Source organism: Vigna radiata, chromosome 7 (genome assembly GCF_000741045.1).
Source record: "Vigna radiata var. radiata cultivar VC1973A chromosome 7, Vradiata_ver6, whole genome shotgun sequence".
NCBI lineage: Eukaryota > Viridiplantae > Streptophyta > Magnoliopsida > Fabales > Fabaceae > Vigna > Vigna radiata.
Window position 1 is genome coordinate 17,275,357 of NC_028357.1, and position 20,320 is coordinate 17,295,676.

General features: G+C 32.9%; 3 protein-coding genes and 1 pseudogene across 3 annotated transcripts; 2 read left to right on the top strand and 2 right to left on the bottom strand.

The window, feature by feature from the left end:
• Nucleotides 1-1,456: 1,456 nt before the first annotated feature.
• LOC106767545 (cystinosin homolog) lies at nucleotides 1,457-3,963 on the top strand. Its single transcript, XM_014652467.2, has 8 exons — nucleotides 1,457-1,637; nucleotides 1,745-1,877; nucleotides 1,998-2,087; nucleotides 2,194-2,318; nucleotides 2,409-2,451; nucleotides 2,824-2,941; nucleotides 3,028-3,077; nucleotides 3,582-3,963. The coding sequence occupies exons 1-8, from the start codon at nucleotides 1,519-1,521 to the stop codon at nucleotides 3,771-3,773; spliced, it is 870 nt and encodes a 289-aa protein (XP_014507953.1). The 5' UTR covers nucleotides 1,457-1,518; the 3' UTR covers nucleotides 3,774-3,963.
• Nucleotides 3,964-5,797: 1,834 nt separating this feature from the next.
• Nucleotides 5,798-9,951, top strand: LOC106765583 (annotated as a pseudogene).
• Nucleotides 9,952-10,148: 197 nt separating this feature from the next.
• On the bottom strand, nucleotides 10,149-11,504 carry LOC106766138 (early nodulin-like protein 3). The gene is made up of 2 exons (XM_014650895.2): nucleotides 10,973-11,504; nucleotides 10,149-10,595 (listed from the first exon to the last, which is right to left on the bottom strand). Exons 1-2 carry the CDS (start codon nucleotides 11,352-11,354, stop codon nucleotides 10,273-10,275), a joined length of 705 nt encoding a protein of 234 aa, XP_014506381.2. The 5' UTR covers nucleotides 11,355-11,504; the 3' UTR covers nucleotides 10,149-10,272.
• Nucleotides 11,505-11,661: 157 nt separating this feature from the next.
• LOC106765621 (uncharacterized membrane protein At3g27390) lies at nucleotides 11,662-15,871 on the bottom strand. The gene is made up of 10 exons (XM_014650307.2): nucleotides 15,212-15,871; nucleotides 14,405-14,513; nucleotides 14,119-14,314; nucleotides 13,894-14,030; nucleotides 13,433-13,721; nucleotides 13,068-13,174; nucleotides 12,848-12,992; nucleotides 12,563-12,758; nucleotides 12,198-12,441; nucleotides 11,662-12,088 (listed from the first exon to the last, which is right to left on the bottom strand). Exons 1-10 carry the CDS (start codon nucleotides 15,303-15,305, stop codon nucleotides 11,851-11,853), a joined length of 1,755 nt encoding a protein of 584 aa, XP_014505793.1. The 5' UTR covers nucleotides 15,306-15,871; the 3' UTR covers nucleotides 11,662-11,850.
• Between the last annotated feature and the right edge of the window lie 4,449 nt (nucleotides 15,872-20,320).

Here is a 20,320-nt window from a genome sequence, read left to right on the forward strand (position 1 = left end):
TCTCTCTACCCGATCATCCCTTCCACCTCACCGATCCCCATACACTACATACCGATCAATCTCTCTCTCTACCCGATCATCCCTTCCACCCCACCGATCCCCATACACTACACTTTGTATTCATTTTTTCTATCCCTGTTCTTTTCTTTGAATACCTTTTTTATGTGAGAATTGTTTAAATTTTTTTATACTCTATTCATCCCCTCATCTAGAGACACATTACATTAACAATCTACATATATCACATGTTGTTAGTTGATAATGTGATATTATAAAAATATGCATTAACAAGCTGTAAAATGGATACTTTAATATCTTTAAGATACTTAAAATATTGTATTTGTTTATAGTAAAAGGCAAAATACTAATAGTAGTATTATTGTTGACTCTTAGTATGTTGGAGATATTGGCCAAAGAAAATCTTTCACCAGTACAGTTGGAGATATTGGACAAAGAAAATCTTTCCCAAGTACAGTTGGAGATATTGCAATTAGTTGAAAAAGTATCTTTACAATCCCCTGTTGCATTGTCTACTACAGAAGAAAAAAAAAATATGTAGTTGATATAGCAAAAGCAATGAAGGAAAGTCATTTAGCTTACATATTTGATTGAAAAAAATGAGTTTATAACAAAAACTGCTAGACATGAGGAGGTTGACCTGAACTACTCAACCTGAGGTGAATGGTTAGGGAGGAGCTAGACCTCAGTAAGGGAAAGTTCGGCCTTATGATTGAGGGCTCAGCCGGAGTTATGAAGAGCTTGCCCTTGATGGAGGACAGCTTGGACTGAATGGAGGTCGCTCTGATAGAGGAGCCTCAAGGACATACGCTACAGAAACCATTCCGATATACCTTATGTTGTAGCTTTCTTAATATAAAGTTCCAAGCCTTTGTTTTATATTTCTTTTAATGTAAGTTCAACATCTCTATACTTTTTAATATATTATTTAATTGCTTGCTTTCATCCTTAAAAATCATGATATTATAGGTAAAAGCCTCTTTCAATACTTGTTACAAAGTTATGCCAATTATTGAGCCCTGCGCCTTGTCATCACTGATAATTTATTGGAACATATATCCACCAATTTATACATTTATATTGAATTTATATTTTGACTTAAAACTAATATTAAGAGTAAAATACAACAATTTATATTTACTAATACGATAAACTCCTTATATGTTATTATAAATAAAAAATAATCATATAAAGAAAAAAAAAAGTATAATAAAATATAGAAAAATAATTATCAAAATGATTTACTTTGTTTATTAATTATTATAAACGAAAACTACTTATTTCATTATTATGTTAGTTAAGAAATACAAGAGAACATATATATATATATATATATATATATATATATATAGTGCGTGTGTACAGATTTTAAAAACATGTGGGCTCAACCATTATCGTTATAAACTATAATAATCAGATTTTAAAAGTATGTGGACAGTTGAGTCATCGAGTGAAAGAGAAGAACATTGATTCCTCTGTGCCAGAAACAGAGACAAAGAAATGATTCCATGGAACTCATTTCCATTAGAAGTGACATACCAAGTATTTGGTTGGTTAGCTTTTCTTTCATGGGCAGTTGCTGGCTACCCACAACTCATCTTGAATTTTCGTAGGAAAAGGTTGTTTCTTTCATGTTCTAATCTCATATTTTGTTGCTGTTTTTCCTTTGGGGTGGATTCTCAAGTGGTTTTGGTTGGTTTTTGTTGGTTTTTGTGATGAAACTCAGTGTGGTGGGATTAAGTTTGGATTTTCAGATTCTGAGCTTAACCAAGCACTGTACATATCTCATATACAATGCTTCCCTCTTCTTTAGCCCTGTTGTTCAGAAGCAGTATTTTGAGAAGTATGGTTATGAACAGGTATGTTCTTTCCAACCAAGAGTTTAACTTTGATGCCATCATACATAAGTTTATGTTAATATTTAATGATGTGTATAACTTGATTGTGCAATTTTGGTTGATAATCTCTTGTTACTGCAGATGATTCCTGTTGCAGCTAACGATGTTGCTTTCTCTAGTCATGCAGTCATATTACATCTAATTGTAATTTGCCAATTTGCTATGTTTGAAGTAAGTATTGTCACAAGTTCTTAGTAAGAGATTATATTTTCTTCTCATCACCATACTTTTAGCTCCTGCTCTTCTAAATTCAGAGATATTGAATGTTTATTTGCAGCGTGCAAATCAGAAATTGTCCATCTATACCATTGCAGTAGCTGTTGCAGTGTGGTTTATTGCTGCTGTTTGCTTTTTCATTGCATTGCCAAGCCAATCTTGGCTTTGGCTAGTTTCCATTTTCAAGTAAGTTTCATTTACTCTCCATGAAAAATTTCTTTGACCCTATGCTATAATTCAGTTTCCCTCTAATAATTTGTGGAAATCATACTGCAGCATAATTCAAGCAATTATGACCCTCATCAAATACTTTCCCCAGGTCAGAAGGCCTTAACCTCTTCCATATCATGTTCTATGTATAGCATGTGTAGAAAAGTGGTATTCAAGCAAATAGCTTCTCACATTTAGTAGCATAGTTGACCTCATTTCAGGCTTTTTTGTAATGAGTTTTCAAACCTACTTATGAACTTATAATTTGGCTGTTTTTGCATACTTCAGATTTTCATACTTATGCTTTAGTCATTAGTGATATTCTGACAAATATTTAGTGTGTTTTCCATATATACTAATCTTATTAATTTCTTACAACCTTTGGAGTTTGACAGAATAACACTGACAAACAAAAATAGTAAGGAAAATATACTTATTTGGTGTAGTTACTGAGTAATGGCTACTTGCTTATGAAATCTAGACACTCCTGAATTTTTTGAGGAAGAGTACAGATGGATTTAGCATTGGAACTGTTCTACTTGATTTTTCTGGAGGTGTATTTAATTATTCACAAATGACTGTGCAGTCCATAGACCAAGGTTTGTGAAGTAATTATGAATTTGACCCTGTCATCAGATTTTATCTTTGAATATGTAAAATGAATTTCAATTTTATCTGAATATAGGTTCCTGGGTGAACTTCTATGGAAACATTGGGAAAGTACTTATATCCTTGGTATGAACTCCTATGCTACTCCATATCCTTCTTCTAAATCATTGAATATCTTTCTTCAAACTTGTTCAATATATTATTGCATCCCAGACTTTGAAATTGTTCCAAGTCTCATTTTGGCTAAAGATAAAAGCAATTTATAATATATAAGTAAATGCAAACCTTACTTTACACATTAGTTTTATAAAATTGAGTTAAGTTTAAAGTCAACTATTTAACATGGTACTAAAATCATGTGTTAAAGTCGATCTTTGAGTCTATTGTTTTACCTGTTATCAGATTACTCATTTGAGTTAGGTTTAAAAGTTCAGTATATTAAGAGCTTCTATTAATTGCATATGGATGAGTTCACTTCTTTTTTCTTCTTTTCTTTTTCATTTCTAAAACTGTTTGCGAAAAAACTTATCCAGATCACCTAAACTTCTTAACATTTGTGAAAAATTATGCTAAGCTTATTAATTTTGAACCATGAATTTTGGTTTGTTTCTTCTTCTTTTACCATTGCAGGTAACAATATCCTATGATTCTATCTTGATGTGTCAACATTATGTAGTGTACCCTGATAACAAGAAAGAGCTTCATTCTAAAAATTCTGAAGAAATCAAACAACCACTAATCTGGGAAAGTCCAAGTCCAATAGATCATGAACAAATCAAAGGTTCTGTTACATATTCACATCAGTCTCCACCAGAAGTTTGAGGTATACCTAACTTGGATCGTACAGTGTTCAAATTTGTATATAATAAGAAAACATTTATTGAAAGAAGTGAGGTACTTCAAATCACCCTTTGTATATTCAGGGATTCATTCCTAACTTTCCATTCTGCATTGGAAAAATGTAATATGGTGTACTCAATTCATACATTAAACCAATATTAATTAGCTAAAATGACACTGATTTCTGTTTCTTAATTAAATAGCTTAAGATTAGAATTCTTCATATGAAATAAATGTTTAGGCAGTATAATAAGTGCATCAAAGGATGACAGTTCAGCAGCAATGTCAAAACCACAGCTGCGTGTGTGTGTGTATATATATATATATATATATATATATATATATATATATATATATATATATATATATATATATTAGGAGTCCAAAATTAATAATCCATACATCACCTTGTATCTTACCTAACTTTTTCATTTTTTTTCAAGCGAAACTTACCTTAGATTTCTAATAAATAGTAATAGTTTCTAAACTTTTGTTCTTATATAGTATTTATAGTTAGAATTCTTAATACCTTAGATAGGATGTGTTCCTAAATTAAAGAATATAACATCCTTGTATCTTACTTAACTTCGTAATTTTTTTTTCCACATGAAACTTACCTTAGATTTGGAAAAAATACAAATAGTTTCAATTTGTTCTTATATAACTATTCATAGTTAGAATTCCTAATACTTTTCCTTTCACTTCTCATGTCACGCAATCATCTCCTTCTTCCTTTGGTTATAGAACCAATTAATCAAATTAATAAAAGTAATTTAAATAAAAAAATGTGTATATCAAAATTTTAGAAAATAAAAAATAATTAGAAAAACAAAAGTAGAAAGAGAAAGAGAAGTTGAGCTTTAAATGCACGACTTCTATAAAATAATATAATCTCAGAATGTAGAAATGAAAAAATCATTTGAAACAATAACAACTTCGGTTTTCATAATTTTCTATCAAATCATCTTCACATTGTACCATTTGTTCATAATATTTAAAGAAGTGAGCTCATATCCATAATTAACAAAACAAATTGATCCACATTTGTAAAAAATAAAACAAATTTGACTGTAGTCAATTCTTTCTTTTTGACAAACACCATTTTGCAACTAAATTTACATTGCATCTAGTTTCTTCAATTCTTGGTGACCCCTCTTTCTTCTTCTTGAAGACTATTTACAACGAAGATTTTGGAAGTTTCACTAGTTACCAACTTTAGTTCTTGTTAAAAGATTCTATTTTATCACCAATAACAACAATATACTATGCATCGGTGAAGATCAATTCACTAAATATGAATCCATATAGATTATTTCAACCAAAATTCTTTTGACAATCCAACATTAAAAAACATGCTTTTGTTTTTGTTGAGGTGTCATCCTCACAAGAAAATGTTGTACAAAGCCTTCATTTTTTAAAAAAACAAGTTATATTGTCCTTCACAAAACTCTAACCAATTTCATTTCGAAGATACTAAATAGTTTTCCTAGTTTGATTCTATATAAGCACTTTCCAGTTCTTACAAGTGGAAAAGACACCATTCTTGTGCTTAAGAACAAAAACCCAAACTTTACTTCAATAATCATCAATGAAAATCAGTAAGTACATAACACCATCTTTTGATAATAGAGTTCCACAAATAAAAGTGAACATAATCAACCATACCCAACTTCACTCTAGTCTACCTCCCATATTCAAAAAAGACAAGTTTTGTCACCTAACAAAGATAGCCCTTCATTGACCTTACAGGACATATTATTCAGCATAAGGACAACAAACATCACAATTGATACATTGGTAAGTAGTAAACCAATCTCGATTAGGACATATCTCATTAGGCACCACAGAATTCATAATCCATGCATCACCCTTGTATCTTACCTAACCTTATCATTTTTTTTACAGCTGAAACTTACTTTATATTTCTTACAAATACTAATACTTTCTAAACTTTTGTTCTTATATAGCATTCATAGTTAGAACTCCTATCCCATTAGATACGATGTGTTCCTAAATTAATGAAGATAAACATCCTTATATCTTACTTAACTTTGTCATCTTTTTTTCTTCTTATATAGCGATTCATACTTAGAATTCCTAATACCTTTCCTTTCACTTCTCATGTCATGCAATCATCTCCTTCTTCCTTCCCTTATAGATTCAGATATGATGTGTTCCTCAGTTTTCGAGGGAAAGATACTCGCCAAGGTTTCACAGGAAATCTCTACAAATCTCTTTGTGATAGAGGAATTCACACCTTCATCGATGACCACCACCTTCCCAGAGGGGACCAGATTTCCTCTGAACTTGAGAACGCAATCCAAGACTCCAGAATTTTCATCATTGTCCTCTCTCAAAACTATGCATCTTCCACCTTCTGCTTAAATGAACTTCATTACATCCTGAGGTTTATTAAGCATAAGGGTCGGTTGATTTTCCCAGTTTTTTATGGAGTTGACCCTTCTCATGTGAGACACCACACAGGTACTTTTCGAGAGGCGTTGGCTCATCATCAAAACAAGTTGAATTCTTATTCCAACTGGGAGAAGCTTGAAACATGGAAGATGGCTCTGCATCAAGTGGCTAACTTGTCTGGCTATCATTTCAAACATGGGTACACTGTTCCTCTCCCATTATTTTCTTTTAAAACTTTTCATACTGATAAATTTTGGAGCACAGACTTTTAAAAAAGCGTATAAAGAGTTTAGCTTGACTTCTCACAAAATTTTCTGATTGAATAGGGAAGGATATGAATATGAGTTCATTGAGAGGATTGTTGAGTTGGTCTGCAGCAAGATTAACCGTGCTGCTTTACATGTTGCGGATTACCCAGTTGGATTAGAGTCACAGGTGCTAGAAGTAAAGTTGCTTCTAGATGTTCGATGTGATGATGTTGTCCACATGGTGGGGTTCCATGGACTTGGTGGAGTAGGGAAAACGACACTTGCTGCTGCAGTTTATAATTCCATTGCCGACAATTTTGAAGCTTTATGTTTTCTTGAAAACGTGAGAGAAACTTCGAGCAAACATGGGTTACTGCATCTCCAAAGCAACCTTCTTTCTGAAACAGTTGGAGAGATTAAGTTAACAAGTGTCAAAAAGGGAATTTCTATAATACAGCACAGGCTCCAGCAAAAGAAGGTTCTTTTGATTCTAGATGATGTTGACAAAGAGGAACAACTACAGGCACTTGCAGGAAGACCACATTGGTTTGGTCTAGGCAGTAGAATCATCATAACAACTCGAGACAAACAGTTGCTAAAATGTCATCGGGTTAAAAGAACATACGAGGTTAAAGAATTGAATGAGGAAAATGCTCTTGAATTACTTACTTGGAAANCTTTCAAGTTTGAANAATTTGATCCAAGTTACAAGGATGTTTTAAATCTGGCAGTAACTTATGCCTCGGGCCTTCCATTGGCTTTGGAAGTAATAGGTTCCAACTTATTTGGAAAAAATATAGAACAATGGAAGTATGCTTTGGATCAGTACAAGAAAATTCCTAAAATGGNTATCCAGGACACACTTAAAGTGAGTTATGATGCTTTGGAAGAAGATGAACAGAGTGTTTTTCTTGACATTGCCTGTTTCTTCAAAAACTATGATTTGNCAGAGGTCGAAGATATACTTCGTGCTCATCATGGTCATAGCATTAAACATCATATTGATGTGTTGGTCGAAAAATCTTTCATAAAGATTAGTTTGGATGGTAAAGTGACACTACATAATTTGATAGAAGACATGGGTAGAGAAATTGTGCGGAGAGAATCACCCAAAGAGCCTGGGAAACGTAGCAGGTTATGGTTATATAGTTCAAGTTTTAGAAGACAATAAGGTGAATAAGATTGATTCATTGGATGGTTTGGTTTTTCCTCTTTAACATGGAACTATCCCTTTTGAATATTATATGTTCGTGTCATGTCACAGTTACTTGTATTGTNTGGTTTATAATGTGTACACTTCTCTATGTATGCATGTTGGAATCCTAATATTGAATCATGTCTTGTGGTTGTTTCATGATTTTTCTGTTGAAAGGGAACTGGTCAGATAGAAATCATATGCGTGGATTTCCCTTCATTTGAAGAATTGGAAATAGAATGGGATGGAGATGCCTTCAAGAAGATGAAAAATCTCAGAACACTTATTATCAGAAATGGTCNTTTCTCCAAAGGTCCAAAANATCTGCCTAATTCTTTGAGAGTGATGGAATGGTGGAGATATCCTTCACAGAATTTTCCACAGGATTTTCATCCGAAGAAACTTGCTATATTCAAGTTACCATACTGTGAGTTTACATCACTAGAGTTGACTGACTTATTAAGACAGGCAAGTGTATTGAGTTCATTTCCTTGTTTCTGTAACTTGATAACTTCACTTCAAGGCCATTTATGTGCNTCCATGTGATGTTTATATCCATAAGTTATCTTTTACTTTGTTGATTTGCTTCCTTTTTGTATGTTGCAGAAGTTTGTGAATATGACAAGTTTAAATTTTGACGAATGTCGACAGTTGAAACAGATACCTGATGTATCTTATCTCAGACATTTGGAAAATTTGTCATTTCGATGGTGTCCAAAGTTATCTTCACTTCACTACTCAGTTGGGTTCTTGGAAAAACTTAAAATCTTAGATGCAGAAGGTTGCTCCAGGCTCAAGAGTTTTCCTCCAATCAAGTTAACTTCTCTTGAGCAACTCAAACTTCGGTATTGTCATAGTCTTGAAAATTTTCCAGAAGTATTAGGAAACATGGAATATGTAAGAGAACTTGACTTGAAAGAAACTCCTGTAAAAAAATTCCCACCTTCATTTCGAAATCTTAGACGGCTGCAAAAGTTACATCTGTGTTTGAGTGTTCCAGTAATGAAAAGTGGTTGTGATGGCCTTCCCCTTTCATGCATTTGCATGATGCCAGAACTGGTTGATATTGCAGCAAATGAATGGGAAGGAGGGCTTTTCCGTGAAGCCAATGAGGGTGCAGAAAAAGTGAGCTCAATCTTCTCTACAAACGTACAATATCTTCAACTCAGATGCTGCAACTTAACAGATGATTTTTTTCCAACACTTCTCCCATGGTTTGCTAATATGAAGAACTTAGACCTAACAGGGAATAATTTCACAGTCATTCCAGAATGCATCAAAGAATTCCACTTTTTAACCAGGCTTAATTTGAACTTTTGTGAGCGACTTGAAGAAATCAGAGGCATTCCTCCAAACCTGAAATATTTCTTTGCAATAGATTGCCAATCCTTGACATCCTCATGTAGAAGCATGTTACTAAATCAGGTATTGATTTTACAAACTGAATAAGAACGAGTAAGTTGGAAAATACATAAGGAAAATTTTGAACTGAAGGTGGTGTTTTCGGTATCAGAATTGTATATCATCCATCTAAACTTGATAAAATGTTTATGATTAACAGGAACTGCATGAGGCTGGAAGCACCTTCTTTTATCTGCCAGGAGCCAAGATTGCAGAGTGGTTTGAGTTTCAAACATTGGAACTGCCAATTTCTTTCTGGTTTCGTGGGAAACTCCCAGCCATGGCTATTTGTATTGCAATGGAACGAGTGTGTGAGTATTCCTCATCAGAAGGTGGTAAATACAGACCCTTGGTGATCCATAGCACATTTAGACTGATGTCACCCATTGTGATCATCAATGGCAACGAACATTTGTTAGAAAGTTGGGAGATGATGGATGATTGTACTTGTGTTTTTGACCTGAGGGAGACAAAACTGAAAAATGATTTAGATGAAGAACTTGTGGAAAATGAATGGAACCATGCAGAGGTTACGTGTCGATATGTGAGTTTAGGCCAAACCTTAATAAAACATGGAATCCATGTATTTAAAAAGGAAAGTAGCGTGGAAGAGATTCGATTCACTGATCCTTCCAGAAAAAGAAATCTTGATATGATGAACTCGATAGCTCAAGATCACAACACCAACAGTTGCTGAAAAAACAAAGATGAGTGGACAAAGAAGTTGGTGAAACACTGCTTACGTGAAGCTGTTTTAAGTTTTTCAGTTAAGTGTTGTTTTAGATATTTAATTTTGCTTTTTGGTTTCAATGAGCCTTAATCTGTTTCAAGTGTTCAAAATTCTTTTGCATATGCTATGAAAGTATTTGATGATAACTTTTGCACTCTATTAGTACACACCATTTTCTTCATAAAACAACCGTTACTACACAATTGAAATTTCTGATTTTGGCTACTCAAATTGAAGGTTCATCCTCTCTACTAAACAATTATAAACATGGNNAATTTGGCTACTCAAATTGAAGGTTCATCAAATCCAATACTTCATTGGTAAAGGACACAATATTCCTTGTTTGAATTCTCATTTTCTTTGCTCAACAATAGCAAGAAATTGTATCATTTACAAACAGTTTTTGAAATCAATGCAAAACCTTAACTATATAAAAGCATATGAACAAGAACACATTACACATTCCATACCAAACATAGCTATTGAATTTTCCTAATTACTTAAACTACCTAAGAAAGATGCCAAAAGAAACTGAAAGAAGAGCACTTGAGACAGCCCAGTTGGAGAAATTGCAATATGGTAACCAGAAGACTTGGCATGTTGAGGAAGAGACTCATCCACCATGACCCTCACAATCATCTTCTGTCCCACCTCACAGTGCCCTGAAGCACCGCTCATGAAGTAGAAGGTCCCTGGGTGGCCNAGCTTCAACTTGGTGTTGCCACTGTTAGAGAAGAGTTTGGGGTGTGTGGCATTGCAGTGTGTGTAATCCCCCTCATCCACCTCCATCACTGAATCCTTCTTGTACTTAAACCCTGCATTAAAAATAGAAAACTACTAAAAACAAACACCTGCACCAATTACCTCTTCAATAGTTTCTTAAACATTGTGGTTTCCACAATATTAAAGGTAGCTATCAAAACTGTAACACATGTTAGCATAACTTTCTATTTCTACAACTTTCTGCAGTACCAAGGTTCTTAAATTTGTTTCATGCAGATTTTGAAAACTGGTTCATGATAACGATTGTAACCACAACATTAAGGATTTTGTAGCATGTGACAACGTTTCACAATGTGGTGAACATAGTTGTTTGTAATTTTCTACAATATTAAAGATCACAATGAGACTGGAAGTTAAAATCTTTTGTACTAATTATGAGTGGGGATTTAAAGAGAGATGCAGTGCTTACAGAGGGTGTCACCAGCGTGGAACCTGTTGTGGGAAGCCCATTCATTGTAGAAGTTGGTGTCATTTTGGGGAGGAACAACCCACCCATTTGAGTCACCAACTTGGAATTCATTGGAAGCCACAGAGCAACATGTAAGAGTGGAAAAAATNGCAAAGAGAAGCACTAATAGGGAAGTGGAAGAAGAAGAAGCCATTGAAAGTATGAGGCAAGAGGAGAGTGAATGCAGAAGTTTGTGGTAGAAATAGCACACTTTGGTGTAGTAGGAAATGTGGAAAAAAGGGTTTCTTATATATAGATGTAGATCGAGAGAGTGGNGAAGTTGGTTTTNAGTGAGTTGGACGAGAAATGGGAGTAGTGGGTGATTACAGTTATTTTCAATCATATCTTGGANCCTTCGAATTNTGCANATTAATTTGACTTGTTAATTTGGGTCGAATTTTCAATTAAATTAACAAGGTTGAAATCTCAGATAGGGAATTTAGTGGGAGAAGCAGAAATATACACAAGAAGAAAAAAAGAAGAAAAATGCTATAATCACGGATCATGGGTCATGGTAGTTTATATGCATATTCAGCATTGTGTTAAGGTGCTACTTGTGTTGNTTTTCTATGTTCACTTCACGTATTACCTTTCTAGATAGACTAATTGATCTAATAGTGAAAAGGAAATTGCACTTTGCTTGANTAATGCCATATACACACATATTGTTGCTACATTTTTCTGTCATATCTATGANTGAGTACGGGTATGTAAGTGTAGAACAAACAAACAAACACAAAAGGGTCAACAACTATCACTGACACTAAAACAAAAGAAAAAAGTAATGATTTACATCTGCTTTGCAAGCTAAAATTATATTACAATATAATATNGTGTTGCTATAATGAAATTTCTAAATCTCTTGTATGTTCAGACTCCTGTTCAGAATCATTTGATTTAGATGTTTGGCAATTGAAGGATCTCAAACTTAGTATCCGAGGAAAAGCACTTTTTGATCTGATTATTTTGGAAGCACCATGCTTCTCAGCAAGCTCATCAGATAGTGTGTTTAAGATAACATCAAAACGCCTCTTGTAGGTAGGAAACCTTGTGATGAATTTGGTGATCCCTTGAAGTCTTTGCGAAAGATAAATGAAGAAAAAAAATGAGGGGAGAAATCCTTATGGTGGAAAATTAGTGCAAGAGTTATAACAAAACAACCAAATTGATTTGGTTTGATATGTACCTTCTTGCCAATGCATGAAGTTCAGCACGTTTTCGATCAGATTCTGGGACTCTGCGGCCAATAAATGATTTTTCTACCCTGGTGGGATCACCATTGAAGAGGACTAATTTGCCAAAGTAGTCCTCTTCTGACACACTAAGATTTTCAGCTTTGATTTGTTCTTTAATGACCAAAAGGGGATTAAGGAACCATTCAAAAAACTGTTCCTTCGGTTTGTTTGATGTAGTTAGTTCAGTATCCTCACCTGCATGGAGAAGTGTAAGCCTAATTATTTCTTGAAACTGCTTACTTTATACAAACAGTAGATGAAAATTAAACAAGCACACACACAAATGATTACTAATAGTTCAACAATGATCCCTTACTTATCAATATACCAGAGGAGTTGTGTTTTACAGAACGAAAAAGTGCTTGGAGAAGGCAATAAGCTGGCAAACCAATTCTAATGACTCTACCCCTTTTGCCAAACTTTGCTTCTTGTATGTCTTCGTGTGTTATTAGCCCTTCAGAAATCAGTGATTCTCCAAGTTGATGGCATTCTTTGAACAAGCCATCCAACAGCTACACAACTCATGCAGAATGTTTATTTANTACAGATGCATAACATGAACACAAAAATTCACATNTGAGACCTCGGTAGCAAAGAATACCTCAAATGGTTTGAACTCGGGTATATTTTTCAGTGATATTGCACGAGAGAGTGTCTTTGTTAAGGAGTTTGTTTTTGTGAGGGAATTTGAATGGAGAATTGTCCTTGATGATGGTTTCAATTCAGCCTTTTTTCGATATTGTGGCCTATCAAACACAATCAAGTGCATTAACTACAAGTCACATCATTAACACGAATTAGAAGGCATAGCAGAATGAGACCTTGGGAAGAAGGATCCATCTTTCATGTCAAGAATATCATTGCTGTATTCATCATAAAGGGACACAGCTGCAACAATGTACCTTAGGCCAAACAAAAAAGAAGACTCCTGCAAACATTAGAAACAAACAAATACTTATTGGATTAATTTAACATAAGCTTTAATACCATTTTAGACAATAGACTTAAATCTAACACAGTCTTACAAAATTAACTATACTGGGTGTGGATTATTTCAAGTTTAGTTAGTGATCTCAAGTTGAAATTTTAATATATGCAGCTTGATTAAGGCTAAGCTAAGCATGACATATCATGCTTAAAACTTGTAATCTCAATAAATATACTTAAAACTTGTATGAAGATTGACCTGATAAGTGATAAGACCTGCATAGGCACCAAGAAAGAAACTAGCTAATACAGATGCCAGAACCGCCCCAGCAACAGCCAGTGGCCACAAAATAATGGCAAGGCCTGCAAAGGGCACACATATTGTCTCCAAGAAAGGGCCTTCACGACCTATAAGATCATGTAAAAGACGATTCCACCCTTTAAAAAGCATGTAAGGGCCTTTACATACAGCAATTGCAGATATAACTGGTGTGTCAACTATGACCCCAAGAACCATAGCCACAATAGCTCCAGGAAGATATTCCAGCCTGCATCAAAACATTTGTTTGTCAATCTAAAAGACCTTTGCATCATTTACAACATACTATAGGTATGCACAGTATAATAAAACCCCTTGTTACCTAAAACCAATGATTTGGATGCATTTATGACAAATTCCAAGGTATGGTTTCATTAGAGACATAATGGTACAACAAAAACCTGATGTCATAATAGTTTCCATCTGGATCCTTTGGCTGCAAGAGGTCATCCATGACCGATAAATAAGTATCATAGCATTCATTTTTCACATCCTTGACAATATCAAAGGTCTTTGTTATAGTGGTCCATGTTCCATCCTGAAGATGCAATATGAAATTCTGTATTGAGTGACAACAGAAGGACAAAATTAACGAGGATTATAATAACCTCAAAAATGAAACATACAATGAAACAATGGAAAAGTTTGTACTCTTTTCCTCCCTCTACAGCTTCAAAAGTAGCAAATATTGGGGCAAAAAATCCATAGGCTGCTCCACCTATAACACTTCCAACAATGCCAACCAATGGCCATAAAATCAACACCAAGGGTAGTAGACATGTGCATGCAACAAACTTCAGTGCAGGTCCTAATTTTTCTGATCTGTGAGTTAAGGAAATCAATACAAGACACAATAACAAATCTAAAACAATGAGAAAATCAAATTTGAGAGACTGGAGCCAGGGTAAGCACCTAACTACACAGTAATATGTCCAAATACAATGTATCGGCCAAAGACCACATATGATAGCTGAGTTGCCAATTGTCATTATTAAGCATATAAGTGGGCACAAAATGACACCTGAAATCATATTACAGATTGAAAAATGTGTGAGCTTGATAAATCATAATCCTGAAGCAGAAACTTAGAACAACAGATAGATTGTGTAAGAGAGGGGAGGGAGAGAACAAAACAACTATTGTATATTCTTTAGAGGGAAAAATAAACTGCTAAATTCTTTGTCATGGGTGAAACTTTGGAATACCACATACTTATTTGTCATGTAGTTCAAATAGTTTACTTTTCTTTTTTTCTTTAATTTCCAGTAACATAAAATTTGTTGTGCTTAATGATCAACACTACAAGATCGATCATCAACATGGAATTTAATTGTTTTCTCTTGTTAATATCACACAATCATGGAAAAATCATTCAATCTGTATTTGTCACCAGCTAAATAAAATGAGTAAATCTTCGACAAATATGTAATAAAATGGAACACATGCTATATTACGTACCAATCTTCAAATGTCCATTGTCAAAGGAAGAAACCATCACATTAAAAGAAATAATTATCTAAAATAACTTGTAACAAAGAAAGTTTGCATAGGCAGTTACCAAGAAATTCCATCTCTTTTAAGTTCAACTAGTATTTCTCAATCAAACCATACATACATACATACATACATACATACATACATATATATATATATATATATATATATATATAACAGCTGAACTAACTCAGAAAAATGGAAAAATAATCATGGGCATTCCACCTTTGATGTTGCCAAGAAGCCAAAGACCGATGAAGAAAGGAAGAAAGCAAACCAAGTTCCATACTGAAGCCCAAAATCCTGTTGGAGGTTCCATTGCTCAGCCCCTTGAGTACAAAAGATTCAAACTTTAACAACTCTAAAGATGATAATGATTGAAAACTACACATCCAGATGAAAAAAACCAGTTTTCTGTCATCACAACTGGCTATCTCAGCACCAAAACCCAAATCACTCTTCATTCTGTGAGTTTCCATAGCTGGAGAAAACCAGCAGGTGGGTCAATCTTAAGCCCCATTTTCTCCCCTATTTTAGAACTTTGAGCTGTAAGCCTTAATATATTTGAAAAGGGTACGGTGGGATTGTGTTCATATTTTATTTTGAGAATGGTGAGAATCATGAGAGTTATGCCTGAAATGAGAGGAACAGTTATGAATATAGTTAGCTCTTCTTATGAAAGAGCATACATCAAATGATGCTTTGCCAAATTCTCATTCATTTTATTTTTTTTTTCTAATCACACTCCTTTATTCTGAGCATCTCATATTCCTTTGTGCTCAACTTTGGCCTAAAGCAAAGCAAAGAGTGTGTGATTTGATGACTTGTGATGTGCGATTTGTTTTGATTTGCGAAAGGAAAAGTAAGAGACCATTTTGAATGTGATACAAGAAATGGGACCTGAAGCTCACACACACATATACATACATATATATATATATATATATATATATATATATATATATATATATATATATATATGTATGTATATATATATAACGGTGAAAAGTATCGGTGGAAACGTTTTCTGTTTTTGATTTTGTTTATTCAAAAAGTTTACATAAGATATACGAAAATAAAGGTGGTTTTAATATCTTTATTTTCACTTACATATTGTTTTCGATACTTTACCTTTTTTAAATAGCTGAATTTGATTATATATATGAGATTAAAATAATCGATAATTTAATAATATTAAATTTTATTTTCATTTGATCTGAAATATTAAATCACAAAATGAATCTAACCACTACTGTGAGAACCAAATAAATAATTATAATAATTTTTGAGCTATTAAAGAAGATTTTTTTTTTTTAGAGGAATGAAAAATTAAAAATTTTGGATTTTGGTTTCTAAATGAAAAACAGAAGTCTTAGACAAAAGTATTATTATTTCCTCTCCTTCACGAGTCTTTCCTTTCCTCTTTTATGTTCCTTTTAAAAATCGAACCTTTCATTATCTTTTGCAGATTGAGGCAATAGAAGCAAGTTCTTGGAACATGTCTTACAATCTGTTTCCATCATTATGTCTATAGGTGAGTGTAATGTCTTACAATCTGTTCCATCATTATGTCTATAGGTGAGTGTAATTTATCCATTTTCAGTAACAACATTAATTTTCGACACATGCAAAACTTTTGGGCTTGCAAGTGATTTTTTAGTATTATAGGACAACCCTCACTTCGTAATGGTCATGAAATCACAATCTAATCATTATTAGGAATCTTGTTTTGGATATAAGTCGGGCTTGAGTCGTGTGGGGGTTGTGCTCACGGAAGAATGTTGATGAGCTCCTCTTTAAATTAAGGTAAACTAATTATTTAAATTAATTATTCTTAATTTTGAATTTTAAATACAGACAAATCTGAAACTTTTGGGAGTTGGAATTGAATTTAAAATTGGGATATTTTATGTTCTGGGTGTTATTGAATTGTGAAAGTGTTTATGGTATTTGCATAATTGTAAGATGGTAAGGTTATTAAGATGTGAGTTGTAGAAATTGTAGTAAAATGAATAAAAATTGCGCAAAAGATCATGACAGCTTGTATTATTCTGAGTATTGAAGGTGTGGGATTTTGGAGTTAAAGTTAAAAAGATAGACAGATCGAAAATTTGTAATTTCTTGTAAGATTTAAATAGTAACAAGTTTGGGATATGAAGATTGAAATGGTGAAGGAAAATATTTGGTATGTTATCCTGTTATGTATCTTTATGTGTTTCTCTCTATATTATAATGTAGAAGTCGTTTATGTTTAATTAAAGGAGTTGATGAATTTAAAGTTGTTAATTTTCTTGAAATGAGTCTTTGTTTTGGGATTATATTTGGGAATTTTGTATTTTGAAGTATGTTTGGATGGAGGTATGAGTGGACTGATAAATGAAATTTGAAATATGATAATGTTGATTGTGGTGTTAATTTGTGATATGTTTAATCTATTGGTAAATGGGAGAAATGAGAATTAAACATAGGGAGGACATGGAAAGGTAGTGAATGAGTTGTATACTAACTTGTAATTGTGAACTAACATAATTGGTGATGAAATCTTTGTCACAGGATGTTATTATGTAGAATTGGAAAAAAGATTATTAGGCTTAATATCTCCCTTGGTCTTCGTATTTGTGTGAAAATCTCAGTTCGGTCCTCAAGTTTTGAACTGTCTCAATTGGGTCATAATTTTTGTAACAATACACACATTTTACCCCAATCGTTAACTGATCTCAAACGACGTTAAGTTTAGCTGACGTGATATGCTGACGTGTTGGCTTAATCCCTTCTTGGTCCTCATATTTGTGTGAAAATCTCAGTTCAGTCCTCAAGTTTTGAACTGTCTCAATTGGGTCATAATTTCTGTAAAAATGCACACATTTTACCCCAATCTTTAACTTATCTCAAACGGCGTTAAGTTTAGCTGACGTGGTAGCCAGAAGACATGCTGACGTGTATTATTTAATTATATGAATTATTTTTTAAAATAAGCAGTGTTTCACATGGCACAATGCCTATTATTTATTTATTTGAATTAGGGATTTTATTCATCTCTTTGAGAATCGGGGATTTTACACAGATTATCTCGTCGGCTCAAAAAATAAAGTTACCGGAAAACTCGCGTAACCAGTGTAATCAGTCTCACAGTCTTTTCTGCAAATGAACCAACTTGGTAACCTATAGTTTCATCACCAACCTTTAAGCTATTTATTCCACTGATAGTAGAAGATAACTGTTGCACAGTGAGATCAATTAGCGATTGGGGTAAAATGTGTGCATTTTTACAAAAATTATGACCCAATTGAGACAGTTCAAAACTTGAGGACCGAACTGAGATTTTCACACAAATATGAGAACCAAGAAGGGATAAAGCCAACACGTCAGCATACAACGTCAACTAAACTTAATGCCATTTGAGATCAGTTAACGGTTGGGGTAAAATGTGTGCATTTTTACAAAAATTGTGACCCAATTGAGACAGTTCAAAACTTGAGGACCGAACTAAGATTTTCACACAAATACGAGGACCAAGGGAGGTATTAAGCCAAGATTATTATTATAAAAGTTGGTGTGTCTTGTTATTATGTGTGTTAGTGGTAACTATAGTTTAAACTTGAGTTGACAAAAATTAGATTTAAAGAAGAGCATTAAATGATTAAGTTAGATTTTTTCTTAAACCTTTATGATAGTTCACTAGTGTAGCAAAATGATACGACAATGATTCTTTTAAATAATAAATATAGCGCGGTTTGCCAATTGAGGCAAATTAAGGCGAGATAAAAAAGAGAGTTTTTTTGTCTCAATTCATAACCAAAGCCAATAGTTAAAGATCTTGATTCAGTGATAAGAAAACCAAAGCAATAAACAGAACAAAATTAAAAAAATAATAATAATAATTTTAAGTTTTTCGTAGTAGTTATAGTAACAACTAATGTAGTAGACTCTATCAAATTTTAAATAACTATTTAATTTCCAGACTCTATGGCAATGATTATTGGAGGAACTACTACCATAGATCCTGAAAATTAAATAATTATTTAAAATCTAATAGAGTGAGTGACAGTGGTTGCTATTGGAACCATTGTCATAGAATCTTTTCTACTTTGGTTCCTAGATGAATAGTTGACATAGGTCTAATTTTATTTAAAATATTTTTTTAATGTAAAGGTTTATGACCTCGGTTTGGTCTAGAACTGATACCATATATTCTTTTCTGCCTCGGTTTTTACCTAAATCGTTGTCTAAAGTCTACATTTTTTTTAAATGTGGTTTTCTTTCTATAATATCCTATATCACATAAATCACATAAATAAACATGTATAATATATAAAATATGTACATCATAAATACATACCATAATATATTTTTCAATAAAATAGAGAATTATAACCATATATATTTCACAAAAACTCAATATTTTCATATTTTAATATACATAATATTATAACTTAACACTTACATACTATTGTATAAATATATTACAATTAAATTTAATTAAAAAATACATAAATTAATTTTTTTTTACGGGTAACGAGTACCTGCGAGTCGGATAGTATACTATCCGTACCCGACCGGTTTAGAAGCGGGCCACGTGTAGTAAATATTCGCGGATAGTAACTACCCGCCACATGTTTTACCTGCAGATACGTGTCCTTTTTTTGCCATCCCTATCTCCAACATTAACGGTATGCTAGTTTGTAATTGGAAGATTATATAAAATTATTCACTTTCGATATATGAGCCTATTTGTTTATAAAAGTATGACAATAGCATTTTATTATTTTCCTGTATCTTAAATAAACTTTTAATAATAACATAAGCTTTTATAATTTTGGGCTAAATATGTTTTTGTCCCTAACTTTCAGTGAAAATTGAAATTAGTCCTTCTTCAAAACTTTGGTCTAATTTAGTCCTCCAACTTTAGAAATATATGAATTTAGTCCTTTTAACCAAATTTGGTTAAGTTTATTTGATGTTTCAAACACCTTTCTCAATTAACATTGAAGCAAAAATGTGCCAAACAATGTAAACAATCCAAATATTATAATAAAACATGCTTGAAACATCAAATAAACCTAACAAAATTTAGTCAAAAAGTCTAAATTCATACATATCTAAAGTTAGGAGACTAAATTAGGCCAAATTTTGAAGAGTGACTAATTTCAATTTTCACTTAAAGTTAAGGGACCAAAAACATATTTAACCCTATAATTTTTTTTTGAGACTCCACACTTTTACTTCTTAATCCTTAATTAAGGAGCTTATTTTGATATACGTAAAAGTATAACTTATAGAGAACAATTGATAATTTATATCTATTTTTCTTTCTTAATTATTAAAATACTTTTT

What these genes read in the sequence shown, in the direction of transcription:
- LOC106767545 (XM_014652467.2), top strand. Translation starts at nt 1,519, where the DNA reads ATGATTCCATGGAACTCATTTCCATTAGAAGTGACATACCAAGTATTT. An exon ending in TTGAATTTTCGTAGGAAAAG is followed by an intron (nt 1,638 to 1,744) that starts GTTGTTTCTTTC and finishes GATGAAACTCAG; the next exon opens with TGTGGTGGGATTAAGTTTGG. An exon ending in TGTGCAGTCCATAGACCAAG is followed by an intron (nt 2,942 to 3,027) that starts GTTTGTGAAGTA and finishes ATCTGAATATAG; the next exon opens with GTTCCTGGGTGAACTTCTAT.
- LOC106765621 (XM_014650307.2), bottom strand. Translation starts at nt 15,305, where the DNA reads ATGGAACCTCCAACAGGATTTTGGGCTTCAGTATGGAACTTGGTTTGC. An exon ending in ACATATTACTGTGTAGTTAG is followed by an intron (nt 14,315 to 14,404) that starts GTGCTTACCCTG and finishes CTTAACTCACAG; the next exon opens with ATCAGAAAAATTAGGACCTG. An exon ending in GGAAACTATTATGACATCAG is followed by an intron (nt 13,722 to 13,893) that starts GTTTTTGTTGTA and finishes GTTTTGATGCAG; the next exon opens with GCTGGAATATCTTCCTGGAG.